The sequence below is a fragment of the Hylaeus anthracinus genome, unplaced genomic scaffold, assembly GCF_026225885.1.
Source record: "Hylaeus anthracinus isolate JK02 unplaced genomic scaffold, UHH_iyHylAnth1.0_haploid 12001, whole genome shotgun sequence".
NCBI classification, from domain to species: domain Eukaryota; kingdom Metazoa; phylum Arthropoda; class Insecta; order Hymenoptera; family Colletidae; genus Hylaeus; species Hylaeus anthracinus.
In genome coordinates, this window is record NW_026534348.1 from 17,974,683 (window position 1) to 17,994,035 (window position 19,353).

Here is a 19,353-nt window from a genome sequence, read left to right on the forward strand (position 1 = left end):
ATTATTGCACTTAATATACGTGTTTTATAGGTTTTTTTATGGATTTTTATTACCGATAACAATATTAATTTATACTTAAATAATGCTTAATTTAGTACGTATTATCTTTTGATTTTTCTTATTTCTAGTTTTGATTTCTAATATACATCTATATGAAAATATAAACTCAACATTAATACTCCTTTTTTTATTGATAGAATGTTTAATTCGAAGTTTTGTAGTTTCCGATGTCCCTACAATGCGGAGGAACAATAGTTATTTATATTGCTTAGATTTCCTCTGGAAAATAATGAACACTTTTTTAGGCCTTAGAAGTGTGGATCTCTTTTGAAAACAATAATAAAAGTACTAAATTGTTAATCTCAGAAAAGTTATAATTGTAACTATATTTTTTTTCTTAATTACCTCTTTACCAAGCCACTTACGATTGTTTACTTGAACATATTTTCTTAGTTTTGCTCTTGTATAATTAGCCTTTATGAGCCCTTTTTTAAACGTTTTCGACCAAATTTACGACGTTTAATCAAATATTAGCAAATTAATCCTTTATACTTTTTTTAACGGGGTTTTATACTTTTAATTCGAAAGTATACCGAACTCATGCAGTTATGTACATTAATAAGCAGTTCTAATTGTGGTCATGTAGTCATGTGGAATTTAAATTACTTTAACACAGTTCTATCACAATTGTACGATTGTTGCTCTAAATTACTATGGTCCTGTCACGGGCAATATAGATTTCGTCTGTGTCCTATAAATTAAAGCTCAATTGTATTACAAAGTAGGTTATAGTTTGTTATCTTTTTGTGAGTATACGGGAATCGATATTCGATTATTAATATTAGCCTTGAGTGGATTGTTTTTTGTTTGCTTCATATATCCTATTCCGCCCTACTTCTTGCAACCCAATAAACAGGGTCGAGGGCGTTAAAAAAGTGCTTGGCAGAGACTAAGTACGCAAATACAAAAATAACCCTTTTATCTTCATCAAAGTGCTTGAATCAGCTACGCGCAATTCCTCACTTAAAGCTTTTAAATATGATTAAAACTGTTTTATATTTTTTATCACTGATGGAAATGTTAGTTTATATACATAGACGGAAATGATGGAAGAACATTCTTTGCAATAATAATAATCAAAAGAAAAACTGTAATTTTCTTGAGCAATCACTGAATACATATCAATAAAATGTTTTTAAAATTGTACCATAAAATTTGGTACATTCTGTTTTATAAATTCTTCATTCAAATTCATTCTTTTTTTTATAAATCGTATTTATGCTTACCATGTTTTAACAAAATTCATCTAAATATACCTTTGTGATCGTAAAGGAAATTGAAATACAACCAATAATATTAACATTATTTGGAATAAAATGATCTCTATACTATGAATTCTATCATGATCGATGAATGTTATGTAGGAGTATCGTGTAGAATAAATAGTCAATTATGTGTTTGTTAAACTAAATTATTGAAATCAAATTTACTGTATTTGCTCTATCATGCATCTAAAACTTCGCACTTCTTTTTTGATGAATAGAGTTCTTGAATTATTACGAATATTGCAAGGTACAATAAATCCTCGAACAACGTGGTTTTCATATAACGGTGAGCAAAAATGGCCCTCCTATAACGCAATTTCCACATAATACAGTTACCACATAACGTAGTAGATTTATAATGTTATTTCTCTACATAACAATTCGATAAACAGTCTCTTTAAGATAAATTTGGTCATCAAAATTTTATATTGGAAATTAATGAGGAATTTCCGTGTTTTTTCTTTTCCATCAGAATGTTTTAGTTTTAGTTATCAGGGGAATCTTCTGTAAATTCCAAAGTGTGCAGCAATACTGTCTAACTTTTCTATTGCAGCTCGACAACACTTACATATTTTTGCTAGATTTCTTTATTTAATATTGCTGCTAAGGCTTCCACTAATTGTGCAATCTGCTTTAAGCACAATTCAGTAGATAATTTATTATAAATTATTTTAAACGTATTAAGGATTTTGTTTATTAAAGTTACGTGTTTGTGCGCTTAATTTGTGTTATCATAATTGGAAAACTTTATACAATACTTCGAATAATATTCTTTCTTTCATGGAATCAACAAAATTGTATTATTTACCCGAAGATAATTTTTAACTCTAAGTTTGCATAACGTCTGACAAAACTTGAAAAATAAAATTTATTTTTCCTGGAGACAAAATTTAAATTTTAAATCGTTGAAAGAGTGACGAAAAAAATATCTGTTGGAAGATCGTTAAATTTAAATGAATCTACAATTCTGAGTTACACTTAATGCGGTATAAATTATTCTGTTTTATATTAGCTCTTAGTTTTTCGTAACGCGATTTTCTCAATCATTATTTATTGTAATATACAGCTTTAAATTGAGATTTAAAATCAGTAAATTCATCGTAGCCCACCAGTTGATTGAACATCGCTATTTTATTGAAAAAATGTAAAATTATTTTGTTATTATTAAATATATGCATGAAAACCCCCAGGAAACAAATCTTCTATTAAGGGGTTAGTCGCAGTCAGGAAAATGGAAACGGACAGTTTCTTGTGTGTGTGTTTTTTAAAGTATTAAATAATAATTTTTATTAATGAAAAGTAAATATATTACAAAGTATGTCTTAAAGAACTATAAAAGAATTTTTGTTTGAAAAAGAAAAGGTTAATTGATTTCATCATAACAGGCGATGGCGTGGGAGGCCACTTGGTTTGCGGTGAGCAAGATTTCTTCAAACTGCTGCAGCTGAAAACAAAACTAAAGGTAGATTTAGAAGATATATTAGACTAACGGGTCCCTGATCGAAAAATTTCTTATTTTCTTGTTTACTTTTTTTTTATCTTATATTGAATCGCTTAATTTTAGTGAAAGAATTGAAAATCAACTTCAAATGTACGCCATCTTGTTTTAAATTAATTTTTTCGAAAATTCTTCGTTCAGGGACCCGATAGATTAATCTATTTTCAAAATCTACCTTTGTTTTTGTTTTCAGGTAAATCAGTGTAGAGAAATCTTGCTCACCGCAAACCTATGTTTTTAAATCATCGTCTACGTCATCGGCTGTTATGACGATATAAATTAAACGTTTCTTAAAACAAAAAATGTTTTCTAGTTCTTTAAAACATGCTTTATAATATACTTAATTGTTACTTCTGGAAATTATTATTTAATAACTAAAAAAAATCACAAAGGAACGTCATTTTTCTTTTTCCTGACTGCGACTAAGCCCTTAAGTCAATCATTTTCAACAAAAGAAAAAATGGTTGAATACAGCTATAATTTTCACAAGTTCAAGGTTGTTTCCCAACTTAAAACACGTTTATCGGAAATTCTCTCACCTGTTGGGAGGCACTGACACGCGATACCATGAAAACAAAAAAACGCAAGGCAACGGGTTAATCGTCTCTCGAACGAGTGTAAATTACTATCAGTCGAGGCGACGACGGCAACTTTCATATATAGAATATATCCGAGAACGCATTAGCCAGGGATGCAATTTCCTTTTTGATTTCTCAACAGATTACGTGAGGAAATACGCGACGGAGGAAGCGCTAAGGGACCAGGAGAACGGGGGCACCGGAAACGGGATGTCGTCCGACAGCGAGTCTTCTATGAGCGACTTCAGCGAGGACGAGGCACAGGACATGGAGTTGTAACCAAATATTTTACCATCCGTACCCATATCCTTAATCTCGATTCTCTGTAAACTCCGATCGCTCGTCCTACCAAATAGATGCTTACATTCGAACCTCCGGACCTCACTGTCGGTTTAGCCATGTGGCACACTCGTCACTATCGTTTCATAGAAACCATTCGATAAAATCGCTACCGGGTCGATGTGTTGATTATCGCGAGGTGAAAAAGATAAAATAGTTACATGAATACGATAGATGAAGCATTGCAGACAAAAGAAAGACTTAAAAAAAGAAAAAAAAACACACACACACAGAGAAATGGAAAATAAGAACGATGCGTAAGAAACGAAAGAGAATCGCTTTTGGAGTTCTCTTTACGCGTGTAAGCGTCGTGTGCTCGTCGTCGTCGTCGTCGAATTGAAAGACGTCGACGAGGAGAGATACGCGCCACTCTTTGTTGAAAATTGAAAGATAGAACCATTTACTGGAATTCACGGGTTCACCGTCGACTAGGCGTCGATTTTTTCTCTTAGAAATTGCTGGCGTTCTTAACTTTGGCATTGATCGAACGGAACAATCGCGAGATCAATGTTTACGCTTTTTTCTTTTTTTGTTCTTTTTTGCGATTGACAACCGATTGCATCCGCGATGCGATGAGACACGAACAACCGTCGAAAATTCTATTTTTTTTTTTTAAGTTCAACAATTTGGTTAAGTTGTCGGATTTTTGTAAATTCGCCCTCGTTCCAGAGATGGGAAAAATTTACCGATAATTCGTATTCGGATGAAAATATCTAATAACATCCGAGAGGTCATCTCTCTATTCGAACATAAAAATTAGAGTTAGAGTTATAGAATGAAATATTTTACGATGAACGAATAATATGAATTTTACTGTTCGATCGAATAAATCTATGTAATATAATTTCCACGTTAGTTTTATTCGTCGTCTATCGTTCGAATCAAATTTTGCCCCATCTCTGCTTAGATTTTCCTTTTTCTTTAATTTTTTTCCGTCAAGAGCCGATAGCCGTACATGGATGATAACACGGTGCATGAACACGAAAGTCGATTTCGTTTACTGACAATTTGTATTTCTTACGAGTGTCGCAATACCCACGTGTCGACGTTACGCTGCTTCTACATATGTGTTCCGCTTCGCAGAGCACACGTGCCCCGAGCAGTCACGTTATCTCTCGAATTAGCATTGTTCTCGTACAACGTTCGATTCCTCATCTTTCAAAGATTCTTAGGAGTTAACGACTCTTTTGTAGCTTATGCGAAAGATTTGATAAGACGTTCGTATCTTGAGAGCAGAAGTAACGGAGTATGTCAAAAGAAATACACATGCAGGAGCGACAATGTGATACGAAAAGATGGTTGGAAAGATTCGTTTCGTAGAATTTTTTCAGAAGAATTTATTTCAGTTGATTGGAGGAATGATTGGTTTCGAGCAATTATCTTTAAATAATTTATTTTGCTCTTTGTTGGAGAAAAGATTGGTTTTGATTAATTTTCCAAATGAAATTATTCTGCAATTTATTGAAGGAAATATTGGTTTCGTGCAATTGTTTCTAGAAATTTATTTCAATCTATCGGAGGAAAGATTAGTTTCAAGCAACTATTAAAAAAATATTATTTGTAATTTATCAGATGAAATTAAAATTTCGAGCATGTTTTTTTAAATATTTATTGCAACTTATTCTTTAAAAGACTAGTTCCGAACAATATTCCATATAAATTTATTTCAATTTAGTGGTAGAAAGATTCGTTTCGAACAATTTGTCCAACAAAGTTATTTTGCAGTTTATTTGACGTAATTTTGATTTCAAGTAATGTCGCTCGGATATTTAATTGTATTTATTAAGAAATTTATTAAGAGATTCATTTCGAGCAATTTTTCCAAAAAATTTATTTCAATTTATTGGAGAAAGGATTCGTTTCGAACAATTCTTTCATTTAAATTTATTTCAATTTACTGGATTTTTTTCTTTACAATATGTGGTATATCATAGGACGAAAAGTATTCCTTTGTTCTATTATCACCATCCCTGAACGTTTCCCTCGTAGGGTGCAGCAACGGGAAATGGCTTCGACGACAGTGTTGAAGACACTGACAAACCCACGATATAAACGGCGTTTAAGTTGCGACATAAATGTCGGGACGTCCCAACCGCAGTTGAAGTCCGCCAGATCGGCAATGTTCGACAGAAGAAAAACAATTGAAGACTCGAGTCGTTTTCAAACGTCGCAAGACGGGGCCGCGGAATTTTCTACGGAATTACGCCAGTATTCGGAGATGGACGTAGAGTTAAATAACAATTCAGAAAGTAGAAGCGATTTGAATACCATTGTTTAGTATACGTCGCAAAATTTGTTGGCGATGTGTCTTTTATTTTTGAAGCAGTGATTCTTGACTTTTTATAGTTCGCAGCACAGTTTTAAAAAGAATGAAAGTGAAAACTCGAGACTGTTCTTAACCCTTAATTGCAATAACACGAATTAAATAATAAATTGTTTGTACGTATAAATTCAATGAAGCAACAAATTTGGCCTGAAACAAGTATCGAATTAAATATGAACATACTTTTAAATCGTGTATTATTTTTAATCTTATTTTGAGTAAAATTGTTTGAGTAAAATAAATTAAACATAAAATTAAAAGTTTCTTACTATACTACATTTTAGCGAGGAGTGAAGTAATAGAGGAGTCGAAACGTTTAAAATATATTTATAAATTAATCAATCTTTATATAAGTATCGGTTACAGAGACTGTACAGGTGCGAGGAAAAAAAGAACAATTTCCGTTAACCAAATTGCGGAGTATCTTTAGAAGTGTATTGAATAAAGATCTACAAAAGAAATGACGTAATATCGAGGATTGGTATACATTTGATAAAGAACAATAGAAGGAGTGATGTCATATTAGGGATTGGTATAAATTCGTTAGTTGTTGGTACGATTTATTTAAATTTGACTTATTCAAACGTAGTACACGTATTGTACTTATATTATTATCAAGATAAAAAATGTCATATACTCTAAAAATATTTTCTTTCTACAAATATCTAAATACCCTATTTACATCTAGAGTAGTATGTGATATTTGGTATTTTATTGTTATTGTATTATTTCAAATATATTTGCATTTTACTCTCTACTGCATAATGTGCTCAATTCGGGGCTCAATAGTGACAATCTCACAAATGTTCAATTGATACATTTCACAGCATTCGTGCGTCATGTTTTCTTAACGGGACATCTAATACTCCTGCAGTTTTGACCACTATCCTTTAACTTGACTATTAATCCTTTGCGGACTTATGTCAAGAATGTATAAACAATGAATTTAGGTATAAAAACAACATTTCGGCCCATAACACTCTTCTAAAATAATTCAATAAAAACGTTAAATAAGATAAACAAATACATAATCGATCATTTCTTTGTCGAAAGATACAATTAAATTCATACAATCCAACACTAAACCGATGCTTGTTTCGCACCAAAGTTTTTCCATTATCGGATTCTAGTAAAAGTTTAAAAAATTATTAATAATAAAAACTCGCCCGATCTATTGTTAAACATGTACTGTTAAGAATCACTGACTTAGAGTAATTACCGATCAACAGGAGTTGCCCTTGAAACGCGTTAGAATTCGGCTTAAAAATTTCCAATCGAAACTAAGTTGGGCTAAAAAATAAATGCTTTTACTTTAGGCGCTATTCGCGCGCGCGCGCGTTTTATTTTCGTTAGCAATTTTGATACGGTCGATATTTTTTAGAAGCAGCTTTCACGCGCGTTCGTGCAACACACCGTGCCATGTATTATTCCACCGACGGCTCTGTTTGATTAGTAAAATCCAAAGTATTTTAGAGCGACGCGTGTTCGATTCGTTTTGAGCAAATTGCGGAGAAAGAAGAGTGACGCGGATTAGGAGAGCAAAGGAGAAACAAAATTGGAGAATAGTATGCGCAAGGAAAGAAAGTAGCGATTGCGACGACTCGTGCGAAAGAATAATAATACAAAGTATAACGATACATGGAACTAGGCGTCGACGAGAAAATGAATTTGTACAAATCTTGGTGCACAATAATCTCTTTGTTTTAGTTGTAACTTGCTTCAAATTGATCTCTCTCTCTATCTCTCTCTGCTTTGCGTGGTTTACGTATAGGCAGTTACGATCAACTATACGTGCAAGTATAGACATGGCGTTTTAGTGCCTCCTCAGGCAGGAAAGTGTGCCTTATTATTATGGGTCTTCGTGGAAAACAATCTTATTGGTGAATAAATAACATCGTTGAAAGGGACGAGCATTATTGACACGTTAAACGCCACGCTGGTCTCCACGGACCGACACTGAACTTTTTGTTTAGATAACAAATGTTCCCTGCGTATTTAGGCTGAAAAATCAACGTCGTTATGTGTTGCGTTCATCTAAAAAGCATAAGCTTGTTAGACAGTCTACATGTGAATAATAACAGCGCCGATAATCAAGATTTATCGTGGCCCGATACGAAAAGCTAACAAACAAACGTTATTTGTAATATCTGCAAAGAAACCCTTTATCTTTCTTTAGATACTTTTAACCCCTTTGCGCTCGATATTTTCATTAGGACGAACTTGCGACTCCAGACGGTTTTTCGAAAATTTGACAAACTTCTTCCATACATAAATTGATTTTACATACAAATTTCAGTATAGAATATTATATTAAGGTAATAGATAATATTTTACAATTTTTATGTCTTAATAAACAATGTTGTGTATTCTTTCTTCGAATGATATTTTATGAGACATTCTCCAGAATGCATTCATGAATCTAATTCATCATCACTCGGATTGTTTCATTATGCAAATTTATTTTTACAGATCCTCGAAACTTTCGATTCTATCAAGACTTCCAAAACAAATTTTTGTTACAATTGTCGAATGTTAAGTAACGCTGAAGACATTGTCGAAAATCTTGTTACTATTTTGAAGTGTATCATTCTACACTTCCTAAAAGAATATAAAAGTGCTTTGGAAGCTGTTCGTAGGCAGATATTATCGTCGATGCATATGAAAAATCATTAAAACGAAATATCTCCTAGCTCAGTCTGAAAGTTTGGTTTACTATGTACTAGGCATCTTCATCGAGAATGTTCAGTCGTCGTACGCAGGGATCAGCACAGTAGTCTAATCAAAGTGTTAAACGGCGGTCTAGGGATCGGCATGATGTTTAACGCGTTTACGAACACAATTAGAATCAAATTAATTGTTTCGGGAAGATTGCGAAATAAGCGTAGCGTGTGGTTTTTATTTTCGAATATATCGAATATACAGTTTAACGTTTAAATAAAAAACGAATTGTGATAAGCATCGATAATTTATCAAGAAAAACAATCGTTCGTGTATATTTCGAAGCACGTTCGTAAGAGCGCGGATAAGAATGAGAAGTACTTCCACCAAAATAACGTTTATAAGGAAAATTTCTCGTCTGTATTTTTCAGTAGGTTCACTCCTTAGTTTTTAACGAATGAATTTATTATTATTGTTCTATTACTATTCATATATGGGCGCGCCTATCGTATCGCTCTCGCCAACACGTTTTTCTACGCCTTGTTTTCTGTATACTTTGATGAAATTCCAATTGTCCCGATTGTCAAAACGACCCACCATTGATTTCCTATTTTTCAAAGAATCGCGTATCGCGACGACACGCGCCGCACGAATAGTTATATTTTATTTATCGAATGTTTTTACTCGAATCCGAGGATGGTCGTAACTACGATAGCCGCGCCCCTAAATTTTAATCGTTACATATTCTTTTTTCTCCTTCCTTTTATTTAAGGAATGCCGACATTCGCGCGAAAGGTGAATGTCGCACAGAATTTACATTATTTACGATTATTTAAGACGTGCTTTCATGAATTTTTGGTATGATTCGCAGCGGCTCTATCCGTTGGTGAAGTGTATAGCAATATGTATTTACTAATTAGAGAAATGGTTATTAAAATGGAGTGAAACCAATACGGCGTTTTGTATGGATTATTGAGCATTCTGAATGCCTCACGACGTCACTCTCAGGCACTGTAACAAGTATGTAAATTTTGTTTTCGTACCATTTTTGTCACTTGGTTCTTTATTTTCTTTTTCGTTGTAAGGTAAAGGTCCCTATTATCGACACATTTTTTGACATGGCGAACGATGATAAGAGATTCTGAGTACTGTCTTTTACTTGCGTCTGGTATGTCAAAATTACGTTGCGACTTACACGAAATGTTTATATGGAAATTTTCTATTTAAATTCCAACATAATTTTGACGTATCTTATCGTTACGAAAAATGAAGTAATTATATTTGTTACATTTGTTCGTGAAACAGAAACAAAATTGTTCGTAACTTTTCGGCAACGCTATGTTGATTTCTCCGTTTCAACTTTTCACTTTTGTCCTCGAATGTTACCATTAATTTTTTGCGATTTTATTGCGTTGATACGCCTAAGATAGTGATTACAGTGTTATTGATATCGTTAAATTTCAACTATATGTATAGTTTACACGAAAAATAGAAGGAAGAATTTAATGTTTTTACCAAGTTGTTGACAAATGTAAATATGAAATTAATGAAATGTGTCGATGAATGGGTTAGTGTCAAATTTAGGTGCACTTACGTTATTGCCCCGCCGTACTGCGATGCTCGAGCATCTTTCGAGGTTTCGTTCACGGAATGGCGCAGAGAAGAAGAAGAAAAAAAAAATGAATCACGTTTGACGCTCGTTCATAGGATCCGATGCGTAAAAAGTGCGATTTAGAAAGCCTGTTTGTAATTCTTAGCGATAATTCGTAGCAGTTTCTCTTAGTTTATTATCTGTGCTCCGTATCTCTCCGTGAAACGTTCACTTTACATCGAAGTAAGTTGGTGTAGTAGCTTTAATACGTTTCATTAGCATTCTTAGCGCGTCTCCCAACCATATTCTTTTAGTACTTCGTCCCGAGTGAGAACCAAAAGAAAGACGACGATGAAGAAACGAACATAATCGTACGTTGCGTTTTTTCGTAGAATTACAGTGATCGAGGTAAAGTCGTATTTACAGATCTCACATTATTTACTTTTTATACATGTAACATAGGATTATTGATTTAATTATATATGTTATTATTGATCGTATTCGCACAACTCTATTATGTACATGGTTTTACTAACCGATTGTTTAACCAATTGAAAGGATAGTTTTAATAATCATTTTTTATTTTTTTGCAAATGTTGTTTGTCTCACCTTATGTTTTATTTAATTATACATCGTATCACACGTTTATGTTTTCAGTTATCTTAGGACGATCCGATTTCGTTGCCATTATACATCGTGCGCGCTGCCCCTTCCCCCCGCCACCAGCCCTACCCTGCTAATCGTAACGCCCTTTTCGTAAAAACGATGAAATATAAGTATCGCACGTCTTGTTGTATAGCTGTATATTATTTTACTTGTACCTACTAACTCGTACAATCTTTGCACAGAATTTCAAGGAGTGTCCGAGAAATTTGCAAGAAGGCATATACCGTACGTGCTTCCACTCGTGTACTAATAACAACCTTTTCGTCCGTAAAGCTTCGGGAAGCAGGAGTTCCAAAAATCAATCAGATTTGTGCAGCTGTGTGTATTAATTTCCTACATCGACATAGGAGCTTGCGCGAAATAAAGACCAAAATTCTGCATTCTCGAAAACGATCATTGATTTATTTTAAACGTTTCGTATGTTCATTTGTTCATTCGGTATTTATAAAACTACAATTACGTTCAACGTTATACCCGTGACGTTAAATGGAAAATGACGATAGAAGAATACATTTTTTTTATAGGAAATTAAGAATCTAATATAAAATTGAAAATTTTAAGAGGAATTCTTAGAAGAAAACTTTGCAATGAAATTTTTCTGGTATAAAAGAGATTATAATAATTATTATATGTAGAATTAAACGTTGTCCTATATTTAAATATGTGATGGTTTTACGATAATAACTGTTTCGACATTGTTACTAATTTTTATATAAAAGCTTTTCAATAAAATTTCTTTGGAGTAAGTGAGATTACAATTAATTATTATAAACCTGATCATTGTGGTCTATTGGAATATCTAATGGTTTTACATTAATAACTGTGTCGACATTATTATTAATCTTCGCTTGAAAGATTTTCAATGAAATTGCTGCAGAGTAATAGGAATTGTAATTAATTATCAAATAAATAAATATTGTACTATATTTGAAAGTGTAATGGTCTTAAGTTGGTAACTGTGTCCATTTTATAACTAATTATTAGAACATTTCACCACATTTGCACAGGTAATTGCTTTAACGAAACGTTAAAAAGTAAATTAATGCTCGTTTTCGAAACTGCACAGCTTTAGTCGTTATTAATTTTCGACCTTGAATACGTCGCAGAGAAATTACATACCTAAATAATGCAAAGGAGTCGTTATCTGTTATCAGATCGTGAACGTACAGCTATCGATATCGAGGTGTTTCGAAACGATCAATGTTTTCAAATAACAGCGCACTCGAATTTGGCTGTCTTTGAGTTCGAAAAAGTCGAATTCCTTAACTCGCGCGAAAGAAAAAAACAGAAAACAAAGTACGTAAGTATACGAATCGTGGGACAACTCCAAAAGCTATGTAGCAGTGACGAGCAATGCCATTCGTTGCCAAAGTGAGTGTTGTTTTTCGTTTGTGTGTTAACTTTACGATCAGAGGAAGCGGTGGAGCAACGCGTCGGCTCATTAAACGTTTCCCTGTGTACTATACGTTTTTCTATTAAGTATTACAGTGTTTATGATTTTTCGTCGAGCAGCTTGTAGCTTGAAATGTAGCTGCATAATAGCCCGATCTTTTGTCGGAGCAGGAATACTCGTGTTTAGAATTTATAAGATGTCTGGAACGTTTTAACACGTTGATCATCACGTCATCCATATATGCGGGCCAAGACTTATCACCGAGGAACTAAAATAATTAATTTTGAAGGCAATGCGTCATAGAAAATAAATTTGACGATGTTACAAAAATAAATACCACCACAAATTAGTTCCTAATTGGATAGAAACAAAGTTTTAGCTTCGTGGAAATTTTCACGAGTATTAGTTTGCCAATCGACGTATCAAAAGATTCGGGGAAGCGTTTAGACAATATTTTCATAAACGTTTTGGCATAAGAAATTTGAATAAATTCGAAATTGTATCCGTGGTCGACGCGATTGTTCTTGCTCGAGACGCGTTACGTTGCTTAAAATTACTTTCCAGCAACGCGTTGAGATTCCGAGTTGCGAATGGAAACAACTTTCGAGCGATAGAATACCCATTTTCAAGATAACTTTCATCGAGACAAGGAAATAGCAATATTTTTGCTACTCGTTCATAATACTATATCATCGATGTTATCTAATGTGTTAATGACGATGCCAACGTACGCATTCGCAATAATGGTTGATTAAAGCTATACAGATCTTATCGTTATTGTCCGGTCGAAACGATCGAAGCTAGTTTTACACAAAATACCCAACAACGATGCTGTTGCGTGAACGGAGAATATATTTAATTCGACTCCATCGTTGACGAAGTTTTAATTCTCATTGTATTCTAGTAAGACCTCGCGAGATGTCTGCATAGTTTCCATTTACGACTAACAACTGTGTACCGTAGACGATGTGGTCCCAAATATCACAAATCCATGTGCTTGTACGACGAAAAAGTTATGTGTTAAGTGTTTTAGCACGAATAACCGCAAAATCCCATTTACCTTCTTTCGATACATTTTAAGATTATTGTATTAAGCCTTAGACGGCTTAGACGACCACGAGATTTTATTGTATGTATGTAAAATGTCCAAGACTACATATAACCTAAACAGTCGTGTCCTGAGAACCTTGTTGGCAAATATTACAATATTAACACTTTATCCACCTTTATCTAAACCTATTTACATACAGGATTTTAATTCCAGTGTTTACCTTCTGGAATTTATTGACTGTACTGGTTGTCTACATAGAATGTTCAATCTGTTTTGGAAACAGATTTGACTTTGGATGTACCTAGTAACAGTATGCAGGAATTAGTGTCAGCTTCAAATAACATGTATACTAATGGAATCAATTCTTTTCAATATTGTAGACTGTTTCTAAGTTGACCAGTAGATAAAGTGTTAATGTGTTTGTTAGGTAGAAACACTTCAGAATAAAAGTAATTGTAACAGCAACAATTGTGTGCACGCATAACTAAATGCATACATACAGTGTGTGTAGAATGTATTCGTACACCGATCAATTTCCCAAAAAACTTTTGTGTGAAATTGTAGTTTCTTAATTTCTTTTTTTATAATCAACGATATTCTACATATTCTCGGAAATCTCTAGAATATAGTTCAAACAACAATTACTAGTTTATATAATTTGCGAAATTAACAAGAAAGTACGAAAAGTGAGTAAAAGTATAGAAGCAATAAGTATTTGTACGATTTTTATGACGAACCATTTACAGTAGAGTTTGTAACGTAAACACATTAGTTTATTGCTCCGTACGAATTAGAAAACATCAAATTTTCAGGAAAGTACTTTTAAAAAAGACTTTAATAGAGGAATTGAAGAAGATCCCACGAAGAAAGTATTATATACTTGTAATATAAATTTCTTTTTTCTTTTAATCAAGTTTTAAAAATTAAACAGTCGTGCGAATACTTATTGCTTCAACATTTCTATCGATTAACTGTTTTTTTCTTGTTAATTTCGCAACTTACATAAACAGCTATTTCTGTTGTTGTAATCTATTTATTCTAGAGATTTGCGAGAATATGTAGAATGTCATTGTTTACAAAAAGTAAGTTAATAAATTACAATTTTACATAGTTTTTTTGGAAATTGATCGGTGTACGAATACTTTCTACACCCACTGTACAATTGTACATCCCCCCATAAAAGTATGTGGACACTTCCTGAATTGGAATAGAACCTATGTATCTAAAAAAAGTTAAGAATTTATTAATGAATATCACTTATGTTCTTATATTTACTTTCTGCTACATTAAAAAATATATTTTATGAATAGTTTATTTAATGTCTATTTAATCTATCCGTCATGTGCTCTTAAAACTTCTTTTACCAATCTTGGGGTTCTAGCTATGAATTTCATCATTGTGTCCGAAGTTATATCATTTCTTTTACTTTGTAATATCTCGTCATAAATGTTTTTCAAACGTTGGACATTCTTTCTGAATTGTTCTATCTCAATGATGCCATAGTTTTTCTATGAATTTTAATAAGCTACTAAAAATTTCAATATTATTAAGTGTTATTAAATACATATCCAAAATAGAGTTTAGCGACATAAAATTGTATACTAGTAATTTTCTGTGTATATTAATTATTCACTGAACGTGGTAAGCGTTCACATATTTTTGATCGGGGTGTACCTCCTCAATTGGTCTCTAAATATCTTAAAATTCACAATTTTCCTTCCTCAGGCCAACGTACGATTTATTAAATATGTGTAGCATCGAAATAGCAATTGCTAATTCGCTTAGCTCAACAAGGGTCCCCGATAAGACCTTCATGGTCGTCTAAGGGTTAAAATGAGCGATCACGCCATGAAGAACAAAGCTCGTTACCGAATCAACTCTGTTTACACGCACCACTGTTAAAATTAAGTTGAATCTACAAATGAGTCAAGAATGAAGAAATATATTCTCCAGTGTACGTTTGAAACATTGAAATACGCTGTAATATTTTGAGATTTGTAAGCTAGTAGACGCGCATACCCCGAGATTGGAGGGGACGCGCGGTAGTGGAAGTCGATGAATAACATTCTACTCAATTCTTTGTGAGCCGATCGTAAATAGTAATACATAAATACAACTAACCTTTCACTGCGGAGAACTTGGACGCAAGTACTTATTTATCATAGTGAACGTAAGAGAGATATAGCGAACCAATAAAATTAATGAGGCGAAAAGACAATGGGCCAACCATCTTGGAACGAAATCTATGCAAGGGAAACAATTACAACCAGTCTTACAGAACTAATTTATTGACGCTTCGACTCGTTAATTACGCTCGAATTGTTGATTATGTTTCTTAACCAATCATAATTTCTATAGCGACGTCTATAAATATTTTAATCTTTACAATTGGAACGGAGTTAAAGGGTTGTACCGAGTCAAGAGATATAAAACAAAACGATTTTTCAAGAATTTTTTATGAAAAGGTACTTGCATTTATTCTATTGATTCTTTTTACATCGAATTAAGTAGATATATATTTTTGTTTATGAAAATATTATAATACTTTGTCGAGGCGCTACGGCTGATTTTTGAAAGCAGCTCCAAAAAAAGGTGTTTTGCGATGATCAATATGTTTCTGGGCTAGATTAATAAAAAAACAATGAAGATTTAGTTAATGTAATTGTCTTTAACCAAAGGAATAAGCAAAATATTACGTTTCTGCAAAATGGTGGATTCTCAAACAAGTATTTTTATTTTCGACAAACACTTGGTCTAAAATTGTTTATAAAATGAATAGTACTGATCTGATGGGAAAAATCTTTGATTAAAAACTAAAAATTCAAGTTCTGAAGTTTATGTAGAAATTAGTTTTAAGAAAAACGTTTTTGAGTACATTTTACACCTAATAAAAAGGTCTTTACAAATATACCTGTCACTTCGAGAATATTTGTCGAGTCACTGTAACATTTCTTTCTAATATACTCAAGATTATGTAAGTAGTTCATAAAAATGCAAACACTGGAAAATTGATTTTATGAAAATACTGATTAGGGATAACCCCTTAAGGCAGGCAACCATTTTAAGAGAGCAAGCATTAAGTGTTTTTATAGATAGTTTTTTTACAGAGAAGAATTTATGTAGAGATTCTTTAGTGTTGAGGATATGTTAGGTATGTTTTTAAATATATTTGGTAATTATTACAATTCAGTTCACACAGAAATCTTTGAGATGCTGTTTTTTTTTAAATCATTTTTTCAAACTGTGGGAATGATAACTCAACAACTAATCGATTTGCTTTATTTAAATGCCTTAAATACAAATTAAAAATTAGGATAAAATCATTGTGTAAAGTATGTTTTTTATTGCAAAAAGTGGTAAAAATTGATACTTTTCTTTTAAATACTTTAAACAAATTCAATTTTCTATACTTTTGACTGCAGTTTAGTTCATATTCTTACAAAACATGTCAACAATGTAGAAAAAAGTCTCGTTGATTTATGATAACAATTGTGACCACTAGAATTCCCACCAATAGAAGACTCGGGTGAAAACTTGCTACAGCTGATATGTCAAAGGTTTCTGTATAAAATAAATTGAAAAAATTGCCGAATGTACTTTAAAACATGCCTACAATATTCTCAAAGTTACAAAAAAAATTTAATAAATCACGAAAAGCATTTATGATTTGGTCTCCTAATGTGATTTTTTATCTTTCGATCGTTCAAGGCGACCGCGGTTCAAGGTCCCCACCATCTCTTATGGCTATCCACAGAACTGCATTACTCCTTTCCTCGCTAATTTACAAATCCACGCTCTCGGTATTTTAAACAAAAAGATAAGACGTAAAGATAAGTATCCATCATGATTCACGTTGAGGAAAATGAACTTGAACTGTTTCATTTTATACCGATTATGGCATACCGAGTGAGTCATCAAAGATAGCAGGATTTTATTCGAATAATAAACCACGAATGAAAACTCTTATTCGTTCGACGTAAAATATGTTTCAATTGTAATTATATTGGTAATTTTTTTTTTTCTTAAATCAAATAATCTTTAACGTCGCATCAATCATGGGTTATTAGCGACTTACAGAAACAGTACAGAGTTATTAAATTTTGTTAAAGAACTGAATAGTCTTGCAGAATTCTACTAAGGTGTCCTGGTATTTGAAAGAATAGTTGGCTTCACTGATGCTATTACGGATGTTCAACTTTCTCCTGATTTCGTTGTATTTAGGGTAGTCACGGATGATATGGTTAATAGTGATTTGAATGTTACATTCGTCACAATTTAATGATTGGCTTCTGTTGAGTAGGTGTGAGTGAGTAAACTTGCTGTGGCCGCTTCTGATTCGTGTTATTGCTATTTGCTGCCTTCGCTTGAATTTTGGATTCGTTTGTAAATCAAAAAAACTTCCTATAGCTTTATGAACTGTGCTAGCTCTATATGTTCTCCATTTTTCAGTCCAAGACTGCCTTAATAATGTTTCTAAGTGTTTAACGATGTCCGAGTAAGTATTGTGAATAGATTGGCTATCTGTTTTAAGGGTAGCTGCTATTTTCGCTTAAATATCGGCCATTACATTTCCATGAATATCCTTATGTGATGGAACCCATGCTAGAACTACCGTTTCGTCGTCCTTATCTATTTTGTTGAGTAATTCCTGTATATCAATATACATTTCTGCTGACTGATTTGTTTTTTGACTCCGTAACAGCGTGAAAATAGAATCAGAGAATATGATAAATTTAGTTTGGTTTTGGAAATTACTATCAATATACTCCAAGGCTAGAAGAAGAGCGTTGGTAATTTTGATTGAACATATAACGTCTCAAAAGTTGTTTCCTTTGATCTGTTGTTCGATATTCGAAATGTTTTATCTACTTAAACATTTTGTTCATTCGTGAAATGCTAGCTTGCATCTACACGAGTATCGTTTTACACGATACTTGAATTCTTGAATTCATCTTGAGGCGTTCGCTATATCTCTTTTACCCAGAATGACACTACTGTAGGTTCAGAGATGGGTAAATATTCGCTTTATTCGAATAATGGATGACGAATAAAAACAGCGCAGAGATATTTATTCGAGACGTTTATCCGATTGAATCATTATTCGGATAAATTTCAATTAGTCCAACGTGAGATGCAACTTATTCATTACGTAACTCACATTTTAATGTTTCGTAAACATATTATTTAGATTAAAATTTCGCTCATTGTTGTCTGGAGTAGTAATCCACCCTGTGTATAAAATATTTTGTCATTTCTGCGTTCAACAGAACTCGTCCAATTGCTTAATTACTCGTTGCAAAATAGAGCAGCCTAATCTTTGTTTGACAGAGATTAGTATACACACAGTGACAACAGTGAAAGGGTTGATGTATATGCGATGAGCGATCAAGAGACAGATTGTGCGCAATAACAGATTAAAAAAAAAAAAAAAAAAAAAAAAACAGGAAGAAAAATATTTTCTTTTAAGGCATTTTTAATTGGTGAGTCTGTAAGCGGCCCGTTTGTTGCAGGTTTGTCCGTAGGATTAAGTTGTTCTGTTTAAAATTAAGACAGTTTTATCTTAACGGATAAAAATTCGGAATTTCTATAAACAATCAAATTCTTAGCTTTGCAAGGTCAACAATTTTGAAATTGTGATTGTCTTTTTAAAATTCTTGTTCACGCGATAGCCAGAATTCTACAAAATGAAAATAATTATGATGTATTTTGGATAGGAAAATCAAAACTGTTCGAATTATGGACACTATTAAACAACTTTTTTCTTATGCTTCTTTCAACAGTGTATGAAAAATGAACAATCATTAATGCTTGAAAAAATGTATGCACAAATATGTGTACAAATTTTGAAATCGATAGGTCCAATACTTCTTTCTTCTTAATTACTTAAAGGATATTTCAATTTCCTTTTTGAGAAGTCGGTCTAGTTTGGAT

The 19,353-nt window shown here is 32.8% G+C and overlaps 1 protein-coding gene across 2 annotated transcripts in view; it reads left to right on the forward strand.

Moving 5' to 3' along the window:
• LOC128891279 (ubiquitin-conjugating enzyme E2 H) overlaps nucleotides 1–10,906 on the forward strand; it is a 119,701-nt gene extending 108,795 nt beyond the window's left edge. For both annotated transcript variants that reach the window (XM_054150696.1, XM_054150695.1), the window contains one exon: nucleotides 3,544–10,906. In XM_054150696.1, the coding sequence (XP_054006671.1) occupies nucleotides 3,544–3,680 (137 nt within the window). In that variant the 3' untranslated portion in view covers nucleotides 3,681–10,906. The remainder of the gene's footprint in view (nucleotides 1–3,543) is intronic.
• Nucleotides 10,907–19,353: the final 8,447 nt, after the last annotated feature.